This window comes from Esox lucius, chromosome 20 (genome assembly GCF_011004845.1).
Source record: "Esox lucius isolate fEsoLuc1 chromosome 20, fEsoLuc1.pri, whole genome shotgun sequence".
In the NCBI taxonomy this organism is placed as follows: Eukaryota; Metazoa; Chordata; class Actinopteri; order Esociformes; family Esocidae; genus Esox; species Esox lucius.
Window position 1 is genome coordinate 33664038 of NC_047588.1, and position 24985 is coordinate 33689022.

General features: G+C 37.8%; 3 protein-coding genes across 5 annotated transcripts; all 3 read left to right on the forward strand.

Moving 5' to 3' along the window:
- Window positions 1-627: 627 nt before the first annotated feature.
- Window positions 628-16758, forward strand: hoxa13b (homeobox A13b). Of its 3 annotated transcripts, none has more exons than XM_020040772.2 (4): window positions 628-672; window positions 826-998; window positions 5639-6292; window positions 6580-7554. In XM_020040772.2, the coding sequence occupies exons 3-4, from the start codon at window positions 5647-5649 to the stop codon at window positions 6819-6821; spliced, it is 888 nt and encodes a 295-aa protein (XP_019896331.1). In that variant the 5' UTR covers window positions 628-672; window positions 826-998; window positions 5639-5646; the 3' UTR covers window positions 6822-7554. The 3 variants fall into 3 exon arrangements, with proteins under 3 accessions (XP_019896331.1, XP_010882838.1, XP_019896330.1); XM_010884536.2 differs by lacking the exon at window positions 628-672 and adding an exon at window positions 16691-16758 and having other exon boundaries at window positions 761-998; window positions 6580-6772; XM_020040771.2 differs by lacking the exon at window positions 628-672 and having other exon boundaries at window positions 761-998.
- Window positions 15148-18473, forward strand: hoxa11b (homeobox A11b). The gene is made up of 2 exons (XM_010884537.3): window positions 15148-15836; window positions 16691-18473. Exons 1-2 carry the CDS (start codon window positions 15209-15211, stop codon window positions 16921-16923), a joined length of 861 nt encoding a protein of 286 aa, XP_010882839.1. The 5' UTR covers window positions 15148-15208; the 3' UTR covers window positions 16924-18473.
- A 2458-nt stretch (window positions 18474-20931) lies between these two features.
- Window positions 20932-23704, forward strand: hoxa10b (homeobox A10b). Its single transcript, XM_010884534.3, has 2 exons — window positions 20932-21876; window positions 22760-23704. Exons 1-2 carry the CDS (start codon window positions 21072-21074, stop codon window positions 23032-23034), a joined length of 1080 nt encoding a protein of 359 aa, XP_010882836.1. The 5' UTR covers window positions 20932-21071; the 3' UTR covers window positions 23035-23704.
- The last annotated feature ends 1281 nt before the right edge of the window (window positions 23705-24985 follow it).

The following is a 24985-nucleotide window of genomic DNA, read 5'->3' on the forward strand; positions in this document are numbered from 1 at the left end:
GCCTTAATAAATTGACCCACAAAATTAGGGATACACTAGAACTTAAATGATTGGGGTGCTTTTGGGTGAGATAAGGTCATCCAGAATTCAAGGATGTTTCTGGTAGAAAAAAATAAACATGGATTATTTTTCCCTCCTTTTCTTTGGAGACAGGGGAGCGGCATGTTTCTGATCTGGTTTGCCAAGAGAGCCACCGAGAGGCCAGGATGCCATAGGTCACACGATCACAAGACAAGCCCATAAAAAGTCCATTAAGTGCTGGAGACTTAAGTGCTGTTGTTATCTACTTGGCAGGTATTACAAACAGAGCACCACTTTGGTCCAATAGATCGTAGGAACCAAAGCAGAGCAACCACTCCGTATCAGTGAAAGGTCCCCCTGGGTGTGTCTGGGTTTGCTAGAGAACAGGACAAAGAAGTTCTCCCAAATGGAACCCTATTCCCTACTTCCCATTGTCCTTGGTTTAAAAGGAGTGCACAGTATTGGGAGATGGGAGTCATTCGGGACAAAGTGTCACAAGCAGATGCTAATGCACCCTTTCTCCATAGACATACAGCATGTTAGCCACGTAGTCTGGCGACCATTTCCGCCATTGTTAAGTCCACGTGAGAACCTAAAGCAGTGGTCTCCAAACCCAATTGCATTGTGGGGTATTGAATTTGATACAATATGGTTTGTACATTGCTACAGAAATCTGCAAAACTCGCAGTCGTCTTGCGTGAATGTGTAGAAGTGCTATTAATGTTGTGAGCCCGTTTCAAATCATTTCATCAAGCACAGGTGTTGGGACTAACTACTGCATGGGGTGCATTTAATTATTTACAGGAAGTGTGCCTCGATCTTCTATAGCTGCAAGTGCTGTGTCGTTAGAGATAATGGAATTTAAATGGTGTGATCTTGAAACAAGGTGTAATGGCTGACCTATGGCCAGCATGCCCTCCTCCTACTCCCCTGCAGGTTAGTGGCTACTGACCGACGGCCAACTGCAAGCACTGACGGTAAGCAAATGAGCAACTCTTTCTGGTGCGTGCTGGTGCATTCCCGTCCAAACTTGTGAAGTCAATTAACATTTGGCTCATCTAATTTTGCCCATTCGTGTAGTAGTACAATTAATAGACGTGGTAGAAGTGGTAACTATTAACAGTAACTGAAAATCTAACTTCAAAATGTCTTGAGATAATGACACTTGTATTTTTGATCGATGCGTACATTGGAGGAATAATTCCAAAACCAAAATGTTCTCTCAAACAACATTTAAAAAATGGTGAGCTGGCGTGTGATCAGGCTACTCCATTTTTTTTTTAATGAACGGTATATACGTTTGTTACTGAGGTACACCCAGAACATTCATAAACATAAACACTTTTTATTTTACTAATGTAAGTAATATAACTAGTATAAAGGACATCTCGCTAACAAAGGTAGCTGTTTTGGTCAGCCTTTCTCTACTGAATGCCTAGAAAACGGAAATTAATCAGGTTTAATTTTTTCTCTTGCTACTTCGGTTATATTTTGGTATAGAGGTTGTTGCACTCTCTTCGTGGTATTTTTTTAAAGTGTTTTGATTAAATATAATATTTAAAATACCGGCGGCTTTACATCTGCGTGGTTGATTGATTGACTGGCTTTATATCGGAACTGACTTACATACTGGCAAATATTTCGTTAAAAGGAATTATTTAAACAATTTTTTTTATGGTCTATTAACCAATTTACCACATGGTGATGTCAATATGGAAAGCTGAAACCACAGCAAACCTGCTGAATAGAAACTCCTGTGTGGATTGTATTTTTACTTACCAATATCAAGAAATAATAGTGAACACATTTTTGCAATGTGATATAAAACATAGGCCTATGTGATTTAGAAACACAGGGAAACCAAATTGCATCAAATAGGCCTTTCATATGTAGGTGATAGAAATGAATTCCCATGCAATTCACTCACTAAAAGCAGAGGCCTAGCCTATTTCATGGACATGTCATAATTATTAATTATGCAGGTTATGCTGCTATCAGAATACTATAATGTAATCTTACATTAGCAAATGTCTTTATTTTGAGAATTTTCAATACATTACAATACATTTAGATGTCACCTGAATGTGTTTCTCGATGTTGCTATTCAGCCGAAATAATCTTTTTTTTTTTTCGTGCAGCTAATGTAAACCTCCAGGACATTTCATCCGCTGATTACGAAGAAACATACTGTCGCTCAAAACGCTCTTGTAGCATATGCTTCTTCATAAATAAGGTCATTACTTTATAGGTAGCCTATTGATATTGTAGGGTTGAATTGGGATTGTGTTATTAGGCCTAGTTTGGTTGCCTATATGCTATTTCTGAATTGCTGTTGTCCCCTACTTCGAAATGTTAAAGTAAACACGTGTATTTGGTCGTCTGACTGTCACATTCAGACTAATGTTAGCTATAGTCCTATTTTAAAATCGGAATGTCAGAATGATGTAGCCTTATTATGAGCGAAGTCAACAATGAGCAACAAACTTCGTTTTGGCCACAGACCCTTTAAACATTAACTAAAAAATTTTAATCAAATCCGTTCTTAGCGTTTCATTTAGCTCAAATTCAACAGGTTATTAGATCAGGCTGGAGAAAAAAAAATGAATGTTATTCTCAAAGCCTGGATCATGATTTTTTGTATGCTTACCACTGTCCGGACTAAGCTAAACTAATAGTTACATTCTCCTAAGCTTTGTAAACTGCTCAAATACACCATCAGTTTAGGAAACAAAATTATATTACACATAAGTTTGAAATCTCTAAATGGATTCGGAATTGTTTATCAATTGTAGTCTACTACTCAAAATATATATTTTTTTGTTTTTAAAGTAGGCTAATATATTGTTCATTTACCAACATGTCAAACAATGTTAAAACGATGATGCAACGAAAGGTAAACCTATAAGTCATAAACTTCCTAATTGTTGATTTTGTCCAGTGTGAATGGTTATATTTATAAAAATATGCCTATGAATGAACACGTTCAATATTTCAGCGGGTCAGAGACCCCAGGTTTCAGAGAATTAGGTCTAATGAGCTGAGTTGCTTCCTCTTGATATTTATCTTGTAAAGGCCTCAACGAAAAGTCAGAACTCGCACAACTACAGGCCCAATTGCTTCTACTGTGGCTATGCCCGCGTTCACACTTCAGCCTTTTATAATAGTGCAATAAAAAGAAATTGTATGCAAATGCCTCTCGTGCACATGTCAATTTGCTCACAAGGCCTATCCATCTCCACGGTCTCCCAGAAAACCTGTGTTTTACTGCATAATTCAAGGCCCACTGCCAATAAGTGGCTATGGCACCACCATGCATCTATCTATAAGCATGAGTGTGTGCCTCATGACCCGTAAGGTCTGGATGTAGGCAAGCTAGATCCTCTATTTTTCTCACCCTCACTCTGCATTGGGGATTTAGCCATGTTCAACTGGTACGGCATCGCGCGATTACTCTTTGTAGGGCCTACCTCACACTTACTCATTGTATGTCTACCGTTTGTGTCGCTATACTCTGCGCATTTCATTATTTCAAGGCGCACACGTTGGAAGGAATACATACACCGACCATGTTTAGCATGACTGCCGAGATGTATTCATCAACAGTGTAGTCGTGTAGGCCTTTCAACTCCAAACTAACTTTATCGACCGAATAGCTATGAGGCTAACGGGTCTGGGGCCTGTATGTTCAACATCCACCTTCCAAATACTTTTCTAAAATATGTATATTGTACATTCGATTCTTCTAGGACTATATAGCCTATCTACTAACCTATATGTATATATTCGGTTTATGCTTCCTACACTGTTGATCAATTAGCTATTCCAAGCAACTCAGTATTGGCTTGTTGAAGAAATACTATATTTCGTTAACCTATCCCAAAGTCAGTAACGATTAAACATGTAGCTTTTTAATCGTTTCAATTAAAGGTAAAAACTAGCTCCGTTATTCATTGCAATTCGACTTAATTTCTAATGTGTATTCGTGCAGAATTCAAATGCAAATTCAGAGAAACATTTTTACTATAGATTTATTTTCTTACTTTGTCATGGATTTAAATATAAACAATTTGATAAATTTGTTTCGCTGTTGTAGGCTTAAGATGAGAGTCCTGGAGGATACCACATTAATAGGATTTTCTGTAAACGCAAAGAAAATATGGCCCAATTTAACTCTTGAAAACTACACTGCCCTATTTCCTGCTTTTTAAAAATATCTGGATCGATTATGCTTAGTTTGTAATATGCAAAGATGATATAACTTGAGTGGAAAAGCCATGTCAGTTACCAGGACAACCTGTTGGATGCGCTTAGATGTTCGGGTTCGTCTTATTGCAATTACATAATACCCACACTCCCCTGCCAGGTACAAATTACATATTTTCCCCAAGTCACTAAGAAATGCTATGGCGATTTAATAACCGCATTAATAATCGACAAAAGCTCACCAAGGCTTATTTTTATAACTAGGTTAGGATTGTTTTCTCACCTCTCCTGAAGGAATCCGTGCCAGGCGGCTGGTGATTGAATGACAACAACCTCTCTGGCTAGACAGCTTGCAACTAACTTTAAACTTGACCTTGTCCTTGGCCTTTGTGGCAAACCCATATGTAAAAAGCGCTTGCGTTTACGTGCTGCGAAAGTGGGCTGCTTTTTGTGTGTAGGTTATTCTGGAAAAGATAGCATAGCAAATTTGTGTTGGTGCATTAAAGTATTGCCGGGATGTGCGTGGTTTCTTGTTCTGCTTACAGTTTAGATGACTGATATTTCTCCAACAAAGCAATGCATTTCTTGGTTAAGTATTAACCCAAAAGCAAATGTAGTCTACTTCATGTAACCTACAGCTAATGGGAAAAATTCGGATGAAACATATAGAGTACAAATATGGATAGATTTGCGTATTTTCCTAAGACCCCTGCTCACTGAAAAGATAACCATTGGAAAGAACAAATTCAAATCTATGTATTCCTACCAGCGTGCACCGTAAAAACGAGTATACATAAAATTATAGAAAATACATTTAAAAAATATTATGTTGAATATGTAAATACAGTGATTAAAAATAAAAGCAATTTCATATATTTCGTACAGACTGACTTGCATACGTCGGTTCTGTTAATACATTGAAATGTGTCTAGTCTTAAAGCGTACATACATCTGCATCCTCCCCATACCCCTTCAACTGTTTTCTTTTTATTATTTTGACAAACAAGATTTAAACCTGTCAGTCACCATTCATGGGACGTTTCCTCCGCCAAATGCTAGGCTATAGGCTAAACCAAGAATGACATCAAAGAGATTCAAATAGATTAACGGCTCACAACTCTATAAGGAATATAGACAAATAAGTGGTTATGGTTTATGTATTGAGTTACATTCCCCATAACTCTTGTATTGTTTTATAGTATAAACATTCTGTAATATTGAGCGTGTTCTGCATTATCTGAAGCTTGGTCTAGACGTTTCTCACCTCTTTTGCATATCACGTGGCTGGCTTGGGCCAATAACCTTGCGATCTTTATGTACACAGGCGCGTGAGTATGGGTTAACTCTCCCAGATTCCGTATCTCTTTTTTCAGTCGTGTGGATTTTTTAAAAAGAGCTGGTTGTCTCGATGTAGGGCATGCTATGACAGCGTCATTACTTCTCCATTCGCGCTGGATTGACCCGGTCATGTTCCTCTACGATAACGGTTTGGAGGAGATAAACAAAAACATGGAGGGGTTCGCCGGAGGGAATTTTGCTGCAAATCAGTGCAGGAATTTGCTGGCGCATCCGACGTCCCTGGCTCCCACCACTACTTACACGTCGAGTGAGGTGCCAGTGTCAGGTATGGGCGAAGCTGTCAAACAATGCAGCCCCTGTTCCGCAGCTCAAAGTTCGTCCAACGCGTCCTTGCCTTATGGATATTTTGGCAGCAGCTACTACCCGTGTAGGATGTCACATAGCAGCGTCAAGTCCTGCGCGCAGCCCTCCTCTGCATATGGGGACAAATACATGGACACGTCCGTATCTGGAGAGGAGTTCCCAGGGTCCAGGGCGAAGGAATTCGCTTTCTACCAAGGCTATTCATCCAGTCCTTACCACCAACCTGTCCCGAGCTATCTGGACGTCCCGGTGGTACCCACCCTCAGCGGGCCTACCGAGGCCAGACATGAACCTCTTCTACCGGTGGAGCCTTATCAACCGTGGGCTATAACCAACGGATGGAATGGTCAGGTTTATTGCGCTAAGGACCAGCCACAGTCAAACCTATGGAAATCGTCTATTCAAGGTATGGTCTAGCTATAGCTATAGTGTTTTCCAACGATTGTTGTATTTGGATATTATAAACAAAGATGGTCGTTTAATCAATAGTAGAAACGTCATGTTCAGGCTGCGTTGTTTTACCGGTGGTTATTTGCATATTAATAGTTAATAATAATACAAAAAAAACATTAGCCATCTTCTAATTACCATAATATGTCAAAGGGTATCCGAGACCAATGGCCAGTTGTTGTTGTACACTTTCTAAATTATACAGACAGATATTGATTAACTCAGAACATGCTTTTTACACAGACTCTGTATCTGGGGGAGATGGTAGCTCTATTCGACGTGGAAGGAAGAAGCGCGTGCCATACACCAAGGTACAGCTGAAAGAACTGGAGAGGGAGTATGCTACCAATAAATTTATCACAAAGGACAAACGACGAAGGATATCTGCTCAGTCAAACCTGACAGAGCGACAAGTGACTATCTGGTTTCAGAACAGGCGAGTAAAAGAGAAGAAGGTCGTCAACAAATTCAAGAGTCCAAGTTAGTTGTACACGGAACTATTGACAAAATGGTCAGACAAGAGACTTGAAGGTTGTTGTTCTATGAACATGAACTTTATTATAATTTATTACACTATATAAGCCGTCTCCTCTCCTGCCACGGGATAAGGTTCTCTGCTTCTGGAGGCCCACTTTGGCTTTTTTCTCTCGTAATTAATTGAAAACATTCGATGTCCTGTGTTTGAAGGAAAGGGGAAATGACTTCCCCCTTGCTGATATATGTTGTGTCTTACTCTAGTCGACGGGCATGGTCGTAATTATAATCTTCTACAATCTGTTCCCAATACGATGCATAGCCTAACTCCTAGTCATAAACTAAATGAAATCTCCACTCAGAAGAGTAAAGCCTCATGATGGAAACTGATCAAGTAGAAATGAAATGGGAGAATTTAATTTCTACTTGATCAGAGTATAATTAATTAGGCTAGTTAGAAATGGCCCATAATTTAAAGGGGGTGTTTGATGTATTTAATCCAATTGGAATATATTTCCTTAATTGGTGAATGTTTAAATTGAACTTACAGCGCAAAGGCACAAACCGCTACTAGTTGTGGAATTTTGACATGACATAACACAAAATGGTGTTGCTGTTCATTTATTGGTTTACATTTGCATTATTCAACTTTTTAATTCTGTTTGGGACACTTTTGTCCCCAGACTGAGAATTCTCATTTTAAAACAGTTCTGTTTCTCATTTTAAACAGTTCAAGTATCTTTACAGGCATTCGTTTGAAAATGTTGTATTTAGATTTTTATTTAATGTAAAAACGCTACCATCAAATCTGGATGCAATTAATAAACAGTTACATTTGAATTTCCTTGTTTTTTACTGCAATCTTATAGCTAATAAGGATTTTTCTGAATAAAGTTTAAGCTTCATTACAAACGTATTTAATTTCAGAGAATTATTTCGTTTTTAGGAATGAGAAATGTTTTTAACAATGTATTCGGGATAGGGTTTATTAGTTTTATTGTGTAGTTTCTTGAATTTGTAACAAAAGTAAGCAATCTTAGATCCAGGTCAACGGCCATTAAAATATTTTGTAAAGGAGTAAAACAAACTTCCTTGATTGTAATTTAATGTAAGGATGTTGTAGCTACACACTGTATACTGTCGATAGTCCACACATCAGTCTTCACACTGTGCTGTCAAAAAAGGATCTGCACAACCTACTTATCTAAACAACTTCTCCACCCTAATCCACTTTCCAAAGTTAAAGGGGCAATATAGCCCCTAGCGATATGGGATTGCAATATAAATTTTTTGACATTCATTGTTGAAGAAAACAGCGTTTGTAAATGAACTCTAAACAAACACTCTACAGCCTTAGAACATGGCTTCATATTTATATAATGGATGGTCAGTCCATAACTGTTTATGTATTTCAGAATGGTTAAATTTCTCCAACCCCACAATCAGTTTTAAAAAAAAATCACACACAAAATAATGGTCCTTTTTTATTTTATTTTTATTGATTCAGCTGCAGCTTTTCACAACATTTAATAGACATGGCATTGATTGCAAATGTCTTCACCCCCCCAGAGTTAATACTTGGTAGAAGCCCCTTTATGCAGCCACTACTCGGATTTAATAACCTTACTCAAAATTCTTAAATCCCACTATATGGACACATTTGAACCTTTTTTTTTAAGCATATTATGCTGAGAATGGGCCGTCCATAAACACTCATCATCAAGACATTCTGGTGTGTTCCGCATTACAATTTGTGTTATTATGTTGTATTAAGTTACTGTATCAGGATGTTGTATTCATCGATCAATCGCTCTGTTTATATAGTCGTCTTTACTTCACAGCTTTTCGTAAAATGAATAGATTATTTTGGCAAAATCGTAATTATTTGTACTTTGTACATGCTGCTAAAATATAGCGAACGCAAAGTTGTTTGTCCGTATGAAAAATCAGTCAGGATCAAATTATATATGACAGAAGTGAAGCCCATGTAACAAAAAACTAAAAAAAACTTTGGAACAAAAATGGACACAGTCCACTGAAAACATACAACTTTAGAGATTTATTTTTCAGCAGGATAAATACTTGCTGTGCTGATAAATGCTAATGCAGACAAAAAAGACTGGCTTTCCATGAGGAGTGTAGTCAGGTCTTGGTAACCACATACATTTGCTTGAAAAATCATTGTCACGTTTTTAATATTGTTGTCAGTCAATGAACTCGAGCCAAAAACAATTGTGTGATATATTTGAGAAAAGCAATGCACGTTCTTTTAAGACTGGTGCAACATTAGAAGAATCTTATTTAAAAGGATGTAGAGATGTAATAGCTACCAAATGTGCTTCCGCCAAGTATTGGTTGTGTACAACGATATGTTTATTAAAAGAGCTCCTGCGTTGTAAAGAGCAAGGCTTACTTCATCAGGAGATGGCAATGTTGCCATCTGGTGCCGGATCCGCGTTATTGCATCTGGTGAGTGTTTAATTTGTAAGCCATGAGAAGCCGTACTAGTCGTACTACCGGCGTCCTCTCAGCGTCTCTTTCTGAAAAGTCATTGGAGGAAAAGATCAGAAGAGCGGAACCTCTGGCTTTCTCATCCAATGGGTTTACAAAGGAGACCAGGAGAGAGAGAGCGAGGACGCAAGGAGAAATCTACCTTAGTCTACTGTAGTCCTAGCCTTAATTAGCCTATTTACTTATATGGGATAACTATGACCTTAAACCTGGAACTACTAAGGGTAGACACACTTTCTTGGAGGCAAAATAATGTGCTTGCTTTCAGCGTACGCTATAAGGTATTTTCCAGTTACTGAAATACTTTTAGTAGTGATATTTGATGTTGAACAATGTTGACTTTGTGGAAGGGATTTGCCATACTCCCAGATAGAAAATAATGTTTTTACTTCGTTTTTCCATAAATCGTAATAATATGACTAGAATTTGTGTTTTACGTGCACAATGCGAAATGCATTGCTGAAGGAAATGTTTGACTCTTTTCATTATAGGAAGTTCAACAATTTGCAAACCCTTCAGTCGTAAAATCTTGACTCCAAACCAACATGAACTTGTTCAGAATATTCTCATATATCCAATAGATATCCAATTTATTAAAATATCCAATGTTCTTACATTTTGCAGTATAAACTTTTGTCACTATTAAAAAGTATCCAAAATCATAACCACGTTAGAATAAACAAGCATATCATATTTACTTCTGTACATTTATTTTTTCGTTTATTTTATATTCCTCCCAAATGAAATCAATATAACGACTAATTGTGAGAGTGGCTTACATATGAGAATGTCGGCAAAACCTGTAATCATCCGACTTCATTTTGTGTCACAGACTCGTAAAGGAAACTCTGAGTTGGGCCTATAAAGAACATTGTAAAATAAAGTAAATTTATCAGAACACATATGGTACCAGGTTGGAATAAAAGATGACTTTATACATATATAAAACGCAGGATATTTCTTAGACTATTGAAATAGATGTGTAGTATTGTTTTAATGCATTAACTAAATCAAAACTTTCGAGCTTTACCGACTTGCGGAAACGCAAAAAAAAGAAGTTATCTTGCCATGTAAAATGATTTTTTCTACTCATGAACTTGTAGACATAAGAGAAGATAATCAGAAATGAAGTAATATCTTGTTATTGTTCCCGCAACCCGTTTGGAATGAACAGGTCTTCCTCAGGGTAGCGCTGAGATGGCGTGCCTGTCTCTAAAATAGAGGTTTCATACAAAACAATGCATGCAACTACACAATTATTAACAGTTAGGTATATGCATACATATGTAGGCTACTAATGCATATACTCTTATATGCAAAAGTGGCGGTAAAACATGTTAATTTGGGGTGAGGAATGCGTGCGTAAAAATATTAAAACTGACACGGATACATGACGTAGTATTCAATCATGCATTACATCACATGACTGACAACTATAACGCCCCCGACGGGACATAGGGGAGGCAGAGTTGTGTAAAGAAACCGCTTTCATGCTTATAACATAGGGAACAAGTGTGTCCATGAAGTGATCCAATATGCTCCTGCAATAAATGTAATACCCCAAAACCGTCTTGTGTTACAACATTTTTTGTTGTTGATTTGGTCAAGAGACATAAACAAAATATTGGTCATACGTGTAGCTCGTTAACACAAACTACGTGTGGATTGCAGTCTAAAATCTGCTTCCGAGGTAAGGAATGAAAAATATGAATATAGCCCTATATATTGTATTATCAACAAGGATTTTTTTAAACTAACCCTTCAAGCCACAATATCAAGTACTTCACACCACCAAGAAGAGGTCACACATAGGTTCAAGGGAAATTAGGGCTAGACCAAATTCAAGTTGTGAAGTGGACAGGGTCGTCTTGCATACCTCGATAGTATATACTTGACACCAAACGGGAAAAAACGAACTGGCAATTGTCCATCATTGCAAAAGGTTTTTATGTGGACTGGGTATAGGCCTACAAGACCAGCGGAGGACTACTCAATTCATTCCTTACGCGAGACCTGTAACTATACGGTCGCCTACATTAGATGGACATGGGGTCAAATTATTTAATTTCCCATTCGTGTTGGAAAACGAACTGAGACGTGCGTTTCATTATAATGCACCCCTCAATACTTGGTGTAAACCATAGAAGTGTTTTTCAATTCATATTTCTCTTAATGTGGATTGAAGTTCAAGTGAACCATGGTGCAGGGGTCCAAAAACATTTCCGTTTGAGACGTTAAAATAAATAAAACAACTTTGTGTAGTATAGCTCATGTTGTGCTTATTAAGTGATCAAGTGCATAAGGTATATATAAGGTTGTTATTAAATGATGTGAGGAAGTAGAACTATTAAAAAAAAACGTTAACTGATAACTGTATATGATTCGAATATAATTAGAGTCCATGAAAGCTGATGAAGCTTTTTGAAGAACATGTTAGTTTAAAATAATGACAGTGTAATACTGGTGTGATTACAAATATAATTATTAAAACGATCATCACGCTGCCATTCTTTCTACCTAATAGGGCTACATTTCTTTTTTTAATTCGGTTTGAAAATGGAAGGTGTGATTACAAATTAAAAAAAATCATCACAATTTTGCAATTTGTAGGCCTAAAACTAAAATAAAAACGGTTCAAACAGGACGGTCCCACTATCAAAGTTGTCTTCTAAAATCCTGCTTCCAGTGCTCTTGGTCGCTAGTATGCCCTGTAATGTTCCGAGGCATAGAAGAGAGGATGGTAGTTCGGCTTGTTCTAACATTATATCCAATGCCCGCAATGTTCTTAAGGCACTTCCGGCGAGCTCACACACAGCCTTCTCGGTTACTCCTTTTTCGTATCCAAGTCTATCTTGGCATACATCGTGGTTTAATAGCATCTCTCTAAAAATATGATTAAATCTGTCATGTTTATTTCTTTCTCTGCTCCACAGTTTCCTGCAAAGATATTTGCGCTTCTCTTGCGGCTGCTCGTCTCTATAGAGGCAATAGAGACAAGTGCAAGGAAAAATTACCATTGGGCGGTAGATATATAGGCCAAACTCTCCCGACCGGTCCTGTAGAAATGCCTGTTAAACGTAATAAGGCCTAATACGCCAATACACGCCAATATGTATAAATTGCATGAATATTCACGGAATTGGAAACATTTCTCACACTGGTGAAGTAAAAATGTTTTCTATACAAGGTGGCAATGGATTGTGTAAGTGACGTGACACTTTTCTATAACATATGCCATTCGTGAGTTCTTAAATTGGTTATTTTAATATATTAGTAGATAACTCTATTCTCTATAGCTACTGGTCCTCAGTGGGAATCGAACACACAATCCCACAGCGCCATTATCTACCAGCTGAACCACTAGAGTCCCATTCCCATTCCATAAAAACAACATTCTAAGCTATAGTTATATAATGACCATGGTTCAATTGAACTTCAATCCACTAATATATATACATGATAATTCTTCATTGCAAAATTGTAGATTTTGGTTATGCCAATATCTTAGGCATAACCTACCTTATTAATAACCTTGAGTATATTTTTAACCTTGAAATTGACGTAGCCCCATTAGTTAACATCCGTTTGTTTATCAGCCTTAGTTAAAACTGTTTAAAAGCAGTCAAAGAAAGAAAAACAATGTAATGTTTGGTGTTATAGAGGTTCAAGTGCACTTTGAGCAGCAACGTTTAAATAGGTATTAGAGTCCTTGATAACAGCTAGTCACAATGGACAAGAGAACCTGCATTTTCACGTTTTTGTTTAATATGTCAAAATATTTGATATATTCTACTGTCCAGGTTAATAAAATAGAATATGCAATATGCTCTAATTCACAGATACTAAAGAGTATGTTCACATTACGGTATCTACTTGTGTTAGCGTAGGTACATGGTTTAATTGGTATAGGCCTAGCATACATCTAGCCAATCCAAATTATTGCCAGATTTGAAAACGGACGTAACACTTCTATAGGCTACTTATATCGCGATGACAAATTTGTGATGACAAATTTTGATACATTATTATTTACAACATTTTAACATAAATAGCTATGAAAATGCTTTTTTCAAAACACTGAACTAACATGTAAAGCATGTCGTCTGGAAACCTAAGCCTATCAAATTGTTAACGGAAATGTAACCCTAAACAATAATAGGCCAATATTTTCTTCACGGATCTAAACGACTTGTTAATGCCGTGAACTTCAACCGGGGCACGGGGGTGTTTGTTGCGCCTATCTCACAAATGGTAACTCTTTCCCTCCCTCGAACTTGAGTCTGGAGTGGAATCTGATAGGCTAAAGCTAAGTTGCGTGTTATAGCTTCAGCCGAGATGTATATCTGTATACCCACAGAAAACAATTAACAACACACTGGCGCACAGTTTAAAATACTAATTTAAAAAATATATATATATTTAGTCTATGGAAATGATCACAGAGAAAAACAGTAGGCTTCTGTCATAGAACTACATTATTTTATGAACCATTTAAATCCGCAAAATTTGGCGTGGTCTACATGCATCATAACATTTCCAAGACTTTACAGTCTCCATTTTGCGAACAGGCCTATGTACTCACCCGAGCCTTATTTTGAGTCTCGTTTCACTGAACGTGATGAATGCAATCTAGGTGGCGCCCGGTGAGAACCCCGGCCGCTGCAGTCCACGCATGTCTGTTCTGACAATGGCAACTACACAGCCAAATGCAAAGTACTAGCCTATAAAACATGCCTGGCTAGAGTTGATTTTGTTGTTCGGAACAATATACAGACCCTGAAGTCTATTGTTGCATTTCATTTCCAATCCCCATGTACGTTAAAAACCTGACCACAAAGGTGTAAGGAATCATGAAAAGACTAGACCTGTATGCGTTATGAAAGAACGCTCCCCTTTCATTCATTGATCGGGTTCTTACTGCATGCAATAGCTCAATGGGTAAGCCATTAATTTATTTAGCCAATTTTAGTAAAGGGTGTGCGATTTAGACTTAAATATTTCCTAGAATATTGGACACACGACACACAATGGTTTTGTTATCCTCCAAGTCTTCTTAAAATTGTTTAAGACGACAGATTATTTTAGTGGGTTTGGTGTGTTTTGGCAACAAGTATCGTTTCTAGCTTCTGATGAGAGATGACAAATAGTAAATATAAACGGATACTGAGTCTGCATTTATCAATTATGTAGTCTACTGTCGGATATATGTGTATACCACAAGAGATTGAGGTTAACTTGAGATTGATGAATGTTAGTCTTTTTTGGCTAAATTATTTAATGCACATCTGTAGCCTACCATTCATTGTTTCCTCCATTAAAATGGAAATGTCCGATTAATACGATAGTAATTGTAATAGATGGGTAATTCAGATTTAAGTATACAGTTGACTACTGTGCTATGGTATTGTGTTCATCCATACAGTGTAGCCAATGCTCTAATATTGCCAGACAAAGGTGCGCGAATAAAAGTTGATTTTAATAAATTGTATTAATATGAATACATAATAGGTGTGTTGCAGGCCTATCCTTCACAAAAACGATTTTTCGGCACATACTGTAAAGCAAGGGTTTGATTAACCGTGACTTCAAATCAGTTTCAAATAATAAAACACATTATTTGATAGGGTTACTTAAATTGTGAGAATATTTTTCATACCTAGCATTCACTCACTTGCACGCAGACATCAGTCGAACAGACGTATCTGTCAATTTCTGGCCCTGGTCACATGACTGTGTCTGAGGAATGGATGGAGATAGATCTCCACGTCAGCTTCACGTCTTAGAATTTGTGCTCCACGGATCTGCTTCAAAGTGACTGGAGCCTAGCAGCACAGAGGAACGATGCGAAAGAAGGATTGGTAGGCTTACTACGCAAGATTGATTCATTATGGATTTTGATGAGCGGGTCCCAGTTGGGTCTAATATGTATTTGCCCGGCAGCTGCACCTATTACGTCTCCGGAACAGACTTCCCTAGTCTCCCTTCGTTTATGTCCCACCAGAGTCAGTCGTCTTGTCCCATGACATATTCCTACCAATCTTCAACTCTACCACAGGTTCCGTCCGTCAGAGAGGTAGCTTTCAGGGACTATGGGATTGATACCTCCAGTAAATGGCACCACTATAGGGGAAGTCTGTCACACTGCTACCCTACAGAGGACATTGTTCATAGAGACTGTCTATCAAGCTCGACGTCTTTGGGGGAAAGATTCGCGAAAAACAACTCCAGTGGTGCCTATCATTCCAACTCCAATCCCACGTCAGGGCTATATGGCAGTGTGAGAAGGAATGGTGTGCTACCACAAGCCTTTGATCAGTTTTTCGATAATGCCTACGCGAGTGCAGACACGGCACCGACAAACGAACACTCTGCGGACAGAACTGCCAACAAACTACCTACAGTTCCGGCGAACGACTCCGACACGTGCCGGGATACAGACGACAGAACGCCGCGCGAGGAGAGCTGCAGCCCGGTGTCTTCTTCCGGCAACAATGAGGAGAAATATAGCGGCCGCAGTGAGTACGCGATGCGGCACCAGTTATGTGAGAAAGTTTGCAATCTAACGCGCTGCTGTTAAAGCTTTTATATGCTGTTTTATAAGCACATAAGGTTTATGGAGGGGCTGTAGATTTACCCCAACAAAACTTTGTTATACACGAGAAGATCACGTGCTTGGAATTTAAATTGGCCGTGAAAGACCATTTTCCGCTCTACAATATTCCAGCATCACTGCATACAACTGTTATTGTTTATGGACGACCGATTGTTTTGTTTACTTCTCATAATGTATAAAACGGCAAATAACCTAATAAATTGGTATACTTTTATAATAGAGTATATACATTTTTATATGCATTAGGCTATTCGGAGAAGTAGGCTAATGCAAATTATCTGCCTAGCTTCCACTCATTACTTCTATGGTAAAGGTTACTTTCTAAAAAAACAAAAACGTTTAATGTCCTCTTCAGTTAAATAAATAACTTAGCCTGGGATCCATTGAACCAATGAATTTGATATACAAAAACATATATTAGACTTTATTCCTACTACTGCGCCTTTGTAACGATGTTCCTATTGAGAATACCCATGCATTTGATCATATAAAGAGAGGTGGTATTATGTTCGGCTGTTTTTAACACATCCATTCCATACACTCATTGCTGAAAAAATGTATAATTAGGTTGCATAATCTTTCACAAATATGGAAATCAATTCTGGGATTTAACATGATTTAAAAACATATTATATAAACTTTTGTTTTCAAAATGCACCCTTTTGGTAAAATGTTATATATTTTTACTCAGATACAAAGAAGGGTTCCTCCTGTTTTATCTTCTACTATATCTGAATTATCTTTTCTTTGTTGCAGTTGGACAGAGAACGCGTAAGAAGAGATGTCCATACACAAAATACCAAATCAGGGAACTGGAGAGGGAATTCTTTTTTAGTGTTTACATCAACAAGGAGAAACGTCTTCAACTTTCGAGGATGCTCAATCTCACCGACCGTCAAGTGAAAATTTGGTTTCAAAACAGGAGAATGAAAGAGAAGAAACTAAATAGAGACCGTTTGCAGTATTATACCACAAACCCTTTGCTGTAACTCTTGATGGATGGTGTCTTCCTCTCAGACAAGGCATGAAGCTCAATGGCTAATTTCAAGTTCGTTACTTGCCTACTGTCTGTAAATTCCAACGTCTTCAGTCTGAAAGACGAACATTAATGGGCCGACATGTATAGATTTCTTTGTCCAACACAATAACTACGGTTAAAATGTTGTCTTGTTATTGTTATCAGGTATTTTAAATATTCGTTGTTCTTGTTCATAGTAGTGTAATGATAATTTAATTTAGCTATTTTGTTGTTACGAAGTGTTTGTTACCAAAAGACAACATGTATATTTGAGTTGTGCCAGTATATAAAGTCAGAATTTTCCTGTAAATAATTTTCCTCCAAAGCTTAATGCATGAATTTACGCCCATTATTGCCTTTTTTATGTCAAATTCGAACTGTTACACATTTGTCATTGCATTTGTTAATATGTACTATGCACCTACAAAGGGGAAACTTATTTTCAAGGTGAGAAGGCATGATTTATGATTTAATCTGTGTTGCTTTGGTTGTTTGTTGTCGCCATGCATTACTGACGAACAGAAGAAGTCTAAAGCTGAATATAGGCCTAACGCTTAAGCATTGATTGTCCTTGCTTTTATTCTCGTTAAATATTCGACATAATACAAATGTTGTATAGTAAAAAAAAAAATTCAATCAACACTGATACTTTAAAGTGAGAGTTTTGTATAGGCTATAGCCTAAGTTCTAAATGTCAGAACATGTCAGTCATTTGTCTGCGTTTTAGCAAGAGAGAAGTTGATCTGATCCATTGGGCCCAATTTGCCTATTTATAGGACATGTTAGCTGTGTTGGATTTTTAATTGTTTGTCCTCATCTTTTAGCCTTTTAAAATGTTACTCTATGTAAACGACTGTTTTTTTCAACACACCTCGGAGAGACGAGTGTTCGAGATTGTTACATGTGTTGGCTTAGAATTTCTAATTGGGATGAATAAGGGTAGGCTATATGATATCGAGAATATATCTACTTGTGTGTTTCAACATAAAACGTGTCTGGACAGGGTCATATCAAATGTATGATGTATTAGACTTTATATTGCCTACATGAGCCGAAATGGGATCTGTTGCAATTTCCGTTAAATATCCATTACGGAACTTCCACCCAAAGGTTGACCAGCACGTTCTTTTTTATTCAACTTTATGTACCACCCTAAACCATCTATCACTGGACGACTTTTATATCTTCTGCAGTGTAAATGGCCCACTTAAACGTAATAGTTTAAAAACAATAGGCCTACTAAAAGAGGATATATATATATATATCTTATATTACATAGCCTAAATAAAATAGCTAAGGTTGCCTACATTGAAATACCGTGATTCATCGTTGTTTTCTCATTTAGGCTGTTGACAATTTTAGGCCAATTTATGTGCTATTGTGTATTTGCCTAAATTAAAGATGACTGATGTTTATCAATATTTCGTTTACTGTCAACGTCTGTATTTACGTTCATGAATAGTGAGAAGAACCATTTTGAGGGGTGGCAGTCATAAGCTGATAGTAGTGTAGCATATAGGCCTTCTGCTGGGTGATGGTCCTAGTCTATGCATCTTGTCATGTGAGGCTGGCCGGAATGCCGCCTTAATTGCTGGTACATCCTCACTGTTGCTGCAGCAACTTGGCCATAAAACGCATCTTCGTCTGGAGCATTTGTACAACTGGAGTGTAGTGCAATAAACTGTCTGAGACCAAGGTTATTAACTGTGACTAAGGGCTTTAAAACAACTGCTGCCTACCTAGGAGCAGTGAAAGTTTGTGTTGGAGGAATTTTCCGTTTTCATTTGTCTCAGCGGTTCAGCATGCACGGGCAGGAAAACAGGATGGAATCTGAATTACGAAAGTGGATGTTTGTTTGTTCCACCGGGGGGCGCTCCTCAGATCAATGTCATGGATCAATGCCGTGGATTTGGATGGAAATCTAACCCGCCGAGACTCGTGTTTTTTCTTCTGGCCATGCATCAAAAAGATCAGCAGACTAATTTCATTACAGCGTTTCAATTAAGGTAATTATTCCGATGTGTAGGTGCTTGCCAATTCCGATATGAGGCCTATTTTTACAAAATACATTCCAAAGTTGGATAAAACGATTTTAAAGCGTTTGCATCCTACAAAGTAATATAACAATTGGTTTGGAACTAAAATATTAGAGAAAACTGTGAGACAGCGTTGATCAAATCATCACTGAAGGAAACCATGTGTCCAGTGTAGGAGTCGATGAATGAATGGTCCTTATCATAGCCCAGTAAATTGTGGTTATTTTGTAGAGTATACTTCTCAATAAAAAAAAAACATTCTAAACGCAAAAAAATTACTTTAAACATAGGCCTAATCCTGTATAGAATATTTCTCTCTGAAAGTAACATAACTTGTTCGAATGGCTCTTATTCAATCATTATTACCGAAGTTAACCAAATACGAAACCTTAGAATATATGGTGTGTGTGTATGTATGTACGTGTGTGTGCGTGTGTGTGTGAGTGTGGGTGTATGTTGGATAGGTAAGTGAGAGAAAGAAATTATATCTGAATAACTCACACTAAAGGCCTTTATAGTCTCACGTGAAAAATAAAATGGCTGTTAGTGGATGTTGTAAAGTGCCACATTATTGCGCACGAGGGTGCGGGCATATTTTTGTTGCTTTACAAGAATAACTAGTAACAGAGGGAACATTGTAACATGTTTTTAATAAGGAGCTATAAGGACACATGTATACAGTGATTTTGAGTATGATAATTACTTGATATACCACAGTCTATAAGCAAATACACATGCTGTAGAAATGATTCGATGCATGCAATCACACAAGAAGGCCAATCAAATTAATAACTGGACAATTCATAACAAAATGAACATCTTAAAAAGGACAAGAGTAAAAACGTCATATTAGCGGATCATAATAATAAGGATGAGTCTTTTTGTCATGAATTGTCTTCTACCAGGGTTGAGTTCGATTGCAATGCAATTCCTGTAAATTCAGAAAGTCAACACAAGTTTAAATTCTTTTGAATGCCTCTTCAATTACAAAAATCTTTTGATTGGAATTTTGGGTCACTTTTGCAGTAGATTGAATTTGAATGTAATTGAACACAAGCATAGCATTCACCTTATTTTTCCATCTTCATTGACGAATAAGGGAGGAATGTATAAATGCGGTGATTTTAACCCTACAATGAATAAGCCCACATATTGCTTTGATTAGGCCCTAATATTTTCTCTAAAAATATAAAATGTGGGGAAATTAGCCCGAGATTATTGTTTTCATTTGGACACTAATAAGGGCGATTTGATGGAAACCACACGTAGTGAGCATTTCAGTGTTTTAAATAATACAAACGTGCTGAACTGGAATACCCAAGATTTCATCATAACATGCACAGAATTTGATAAATATTCTGTTAATTTCATTGCATTTTCGCATTATGTTAACATGATCGTTTAACAATCTTTGCTTTATCCTCTTATTTAGTTTTTGATGTAATCAGCAACAAAGTAGAAAAACGGTTTGCCGATATCAGATGTGTTTTCAAGACTGTTAATTACAGTTTGGACATTTAGAATTCTAATAAGTAGCTCACATTCATACTTGTAAATAAAAGGGATATTTACCTAATACCTAATACTATTACATATTTATTAATATTCGGTGAACTTGAAGAGGAAATTGTTTTGACTTGTTTTCCTGTTTTCAGGACTTGTGCAGGAATTTCCATTGTCCATTAACATTAAAATAGTTACTTCATTTGTTTATATTCATAGGATCTTCTATACATAGCCTGTATATCTTTGTGTGTGTGTGTGTGTGTGTGTGTGTGTATAAGCTTACACGTGCATGAGTATCTGTGTGATAATATGTGAGGTCAATGTTTATGCAGCTCATGTCATATTATCTATATATCTTATCATGGCGTTTTATATTTAAGTGATATCGTATAATCCACCACTTCTTTGTTTTGTAATTTATTTTACAGAATATTTTAACAAAATGAATACGCCATACCGACATTACGTGCTTTGAATGGGAGGAGTCTCTCGTCTTCTTGTATTTTAATTGGCTGTCAGCTAAAGCATCAAGAAGTGTGAATATCAGTAATTATATTCAGCATGTTTTGCACAAGAAATGTCAGCCAGAAAGGGCTATCTTCATCCTCCGTCAAATTATACCCCAACGATGTCATGCTCCGACAACCAAAGTGGAAATTCGTTTTTAGTGGACTCCTTAATCAACGGGCGAAACGAGAGCGGTGCTTCCTATTACCAAAGTAACGGCGTGTACTTGCCGCCTGGTTCGGAGTACTCCTATGGACTACCCAACAGCGCTTTTTTCTCGGGTCTCAGTAAACGTAACGAGAGTCATTCTCAAACCATGGTACCATCGTCTGGACATTATTCTCATATTCAAGGGATGGAAACGTGGCTAGAGACTTCGAGATCTTGTCGAGTAGATCAGCCGAGCAACCAGCAGCCAATTGCTCAGTGTTCATTCTCACCCAGCATCAAAGAGGAGAACGCGTATTGCCTGTATGAATCAGAGAAGTGTCCAAAAGGATCAACAACAACGGAAGACATATCCTATTCTCGGCTGACACCCGGATCATGCCCAATAAACAACCACAGCACTGTGCCTGTTCCCGGTTACTTCCGCCTGTCTCAGGCGTATACGGCTTCAAAGGTTTATCAAGATGTTCAGCCGAATCCACAGCCGACTCACTTCGCTCTTCAACGACCGGTGCGTTTCGAAACGCCGCCTTCAGCAACACCAGTAGTGGACACAGGCCGGAGTGAGAGTGAAGTTCCATCTGCCCCAACGCAATGCACTCCGGCCCCCCTAACAGATGAGGAAACCCGGGCATCGTCTGCGGAAGGCTCGTCCTCCCCCGAACCCACCGAAAGCTGTGCAGGAAGTCCAGATAAACCTATCAAAGGTGTGTACTCTATATCCTAGATATAGCGTTTATGACAGTGGGCTTTCGGTGATTGCACGCGTAGTGTCATTGCCTTGAGTAAGTATAGATGTGCCTTGGCGTTAACCTTGGTGTTAGAGGCATATCATACCACTGTAACGATTATATTGTGGACATTAAAAGTTCTCCATGTATGTGTGGGTTATATGCACTGGTAAATAAATACCTTTGTATGGTTTGAGAGAGGCAGTTGGCTGGGATTTCCTCCTGTGTTTTTTTATGATTTTATGACGAGAAGCAGCAAGGCCAATCCTGTCCAGTCCATCTGTCCAATGCAACGCACTGATATCCTCAGTTGTCTCCTATAAACCATAAAATGCATAGCCATAATTTTCACAAGACTATGCATTACTTTTATGCCTTAATAAAGCGTATTAAGACACCGGAATCGAATTGATTATGTGTGGATATAGAGATATAGCGTAGACAAAATATATGCAAAAAAACGTGCCTAGTTTCATTATCCTATTTTCTAAATAAACAAATAGCTCAAGGGTACCTAATAAAAGTGTATTTTAGTCTGTACCATGTTATACATTCTGCAGGTACATTTGGTCACAGCAAACATTTTGTTGAATTAGGAGTGTATAATACAACATGTAACCCTACTTCAATTTTAAACACATGTTCCAGTCGTTTTCTTCGGTCATAGTATTTTGGAAATTGCATTACGTATCAATTACGCGCCACGCTTTTCATAACAGATTTTGATAAATTATTTAGGACTGTATTTATATACAAAAACAATTAGAAGAGTAAACACTGGCCTTTTAACGTTACATTAATACAGTAGCGTGTAAAAAAATATTTTGCCTACTAATTTATCTTTCTTTTCTTTACACAGAAGATGAAAAAACTGCAACCAAAGCCAACTGGCTGACAGCGAAGAGTGGCCGAAAAAAGCGTTGTCCTTATACCAAGCATCAGACACTTGAGCTGGAGAAAGAATTTCTCTATAACATGTACTTGACTCGAGAGCGTCGTCTGGAAATCAGCCGCAGTGTCCACCTGACAGACAGGCAAGTCAAAATCTGGTTCCAGAACCGAAGAATGAAACTCAAAAAAATGAGCCGGGAAAACAGAATTCGGGAGCTATCTAACAACTTCAGTTTTTCGTGAGACATTTATGCGGTCTTTGGCGCCCTCCTCCATCAGTGGCGAGGGCGCCTTCCCTCGAGAAACCCTGGAGTGAATATGGCCATGTACAGGATAGGCCTACTATTGCTAATTTATTGATATGTTGTTTTGTTGACGTTTTATTTGTTTACGTCTGTTTTGTTTGTCGTGATAACGTATTTATACGGTCATAAGATGCTTGCATGGTCTAAAACAATGTAAGAAGTTGTCGAAAATATAGATATGGAACAACGTGTTTCACAGCTGCACAATATTGGCATTTGTTGTACATAATATGTATAAAGCCTTGAACCTGAAGCATTGACTTTGCATGCTGGAATAGCTCTTGAGGAAATGTTGTAACCTTTAGCAATATAGGCTTAAGTTATGTCATGTCTAAAGGGCGTCGAGGGGGCTAATATTTCATATTTGCCCATGTTGCTTGGATCCTGCCTAAAGCATCAATAACTGTTTTGTTAAGGCTTTTATTTATACACAAAAACTATGTGAGAATTGTATTGTTTACAATTTATTTGACTTCTTGCTGAGGGTGATTTCATGTATTTATTCTTCTCTCCATCCGTTTTAATGTTACACTGTGAAAGAGTGATTCGATGCTATGAGGGTTTTGGGCTTAGGCTACATAAGCAAATAAAGACATGGCATGTTTTTACTTTGTATTGGCATGCTTTTGTCCACAGGTCGTGTTTCGTGTAGTATCATGGGTTGTTATCTGTCAAATCCAGTATCCACAAGGGAATTGCCTGGGACAAACCTATTTATGCAAAATCTATACCTTTTTTAGTTGCGGCTTGGTTTTAAATGAAAAGGGAAAAGGAACAATAAAAAAATATATTAAAATAAAACCAATTCTCTGACGCTGATGCCCTTCATTTCGATATTAAACAATGCCAATGCCCGGAGATCACATTTTATGTTTGGTTCCCAGGACAACCTGAAAAAAATGGCAATTACACTGAAAATAGGCCAAATCAGTCGACAATAGAGCGTCTAAAAAATCTGGAAATATTGTTCAATATTGAAAGGTCATGTTATTAAGTTATAAAATGTGCATACATTTACACACTATTTAGGATTTATCTTTTGCAAGTTTCGAATGGAGTATTATACTTGACAGAAATGTAAACATTACGAAATGATAGAACTAACTATTTGACCATTAAAGGAATAATCTCAGATAATGAAATGATCTCTATGAATTTGACTGTAATTGTTCCAGTTACAAACAAAATGAATGCATCGACAAAATGCTTGTAGCCTATTTATATTAAGTGAGAAGGCTGTTGTGTGGTTTAGGTAGCTTAATGTTGTTAAGCTGCAGTCTTCCCCCCTCAAACTGTCTTAATTGCCTCCGTAAAACCCCGCACTTCACAGAACCATCCCAAATCATCTTTGGCAGGAGAGCTATGTCCCAAGTTAAGAATAGGTTACTTTTAGTGTGTAGCTTAATCGTATATAAAATATTGTGATTCGTGTATTTACTTTGTGCGTCTGTGTACATGAATTGTCTCTACTATCCACATTAGCTTACTGTGAGCATTTCAAGAATTCTCATAATCCCGGAGGCATTGTATTGTTGACGCCGACTGCGGGAGGAATTGTTGGCCACAAATAGTTCGTCCGCGGGAGGAATAGCGGCCCTTAAATATATCGTCATATAACCTCTATCTATTCAACAAAAAAGGAACAAAAGGGAAGCAATAGATGCGGTCTACAGCCAGCATGTCTCAGAGAGTTGGCTTGGGGGAGAGGAGGGACTGCAAGGCCTCGGTTATGATCATTGCAGTCTCGCCAGTGCCCTAGTGCGCCGCTGCGGCGTTCACGCATTCAAAGTGCCGGATGCGTCTGCCACGCAACAGAATGGACACAAAGGATGGACTTTATTGGCGATATTTAGTCCAGACAGCCAGGATGTACCCTAAAGAAAAACAAC

Coding starts and splice junctions, on each gene's coding strand:
- hoxa10b (XM_010884534.3), top strand. CDS start 21,072: ATGTCAGCCAGAAAGGGCTATCTTCATCCTCCGTCAAATTATACCCCA. Junction 21,877..22,759: donor TCCAGATAAACCTATCAAAG/GTGTGTACTCTA, acceptor TTCTTTACACAG/AAGATGAAAAAACTGCAACC.
- hoxa13b (XM_020040772.2), top strand. CDS start 5,647: ATGACAGCGTCATTACTTCTCCATTCGCGCTGGATTGACCCGGTCATG. Junction 6,293..6,579: donor ATGGAAATCGTCTATTCAAG/GTATGGTCTAGC, acceptor CTTTTTACACAG/ACTCTGTATCTGGGGGAGAT.
- hoxa11b (XM_010884537.3), top strand. CDS start 15,209: ATGGATTTTGATGAGCGGGTCCCAGTTGGGTCTAATATGTATTTGCCC. Junction 15,837..16,690: donor GGAGAAATATAGCGGCCGCA/GTGAGTACGCGA, acceptor TCTTTGTTGCAG/TTGGACAGAGAACGCGTAAG.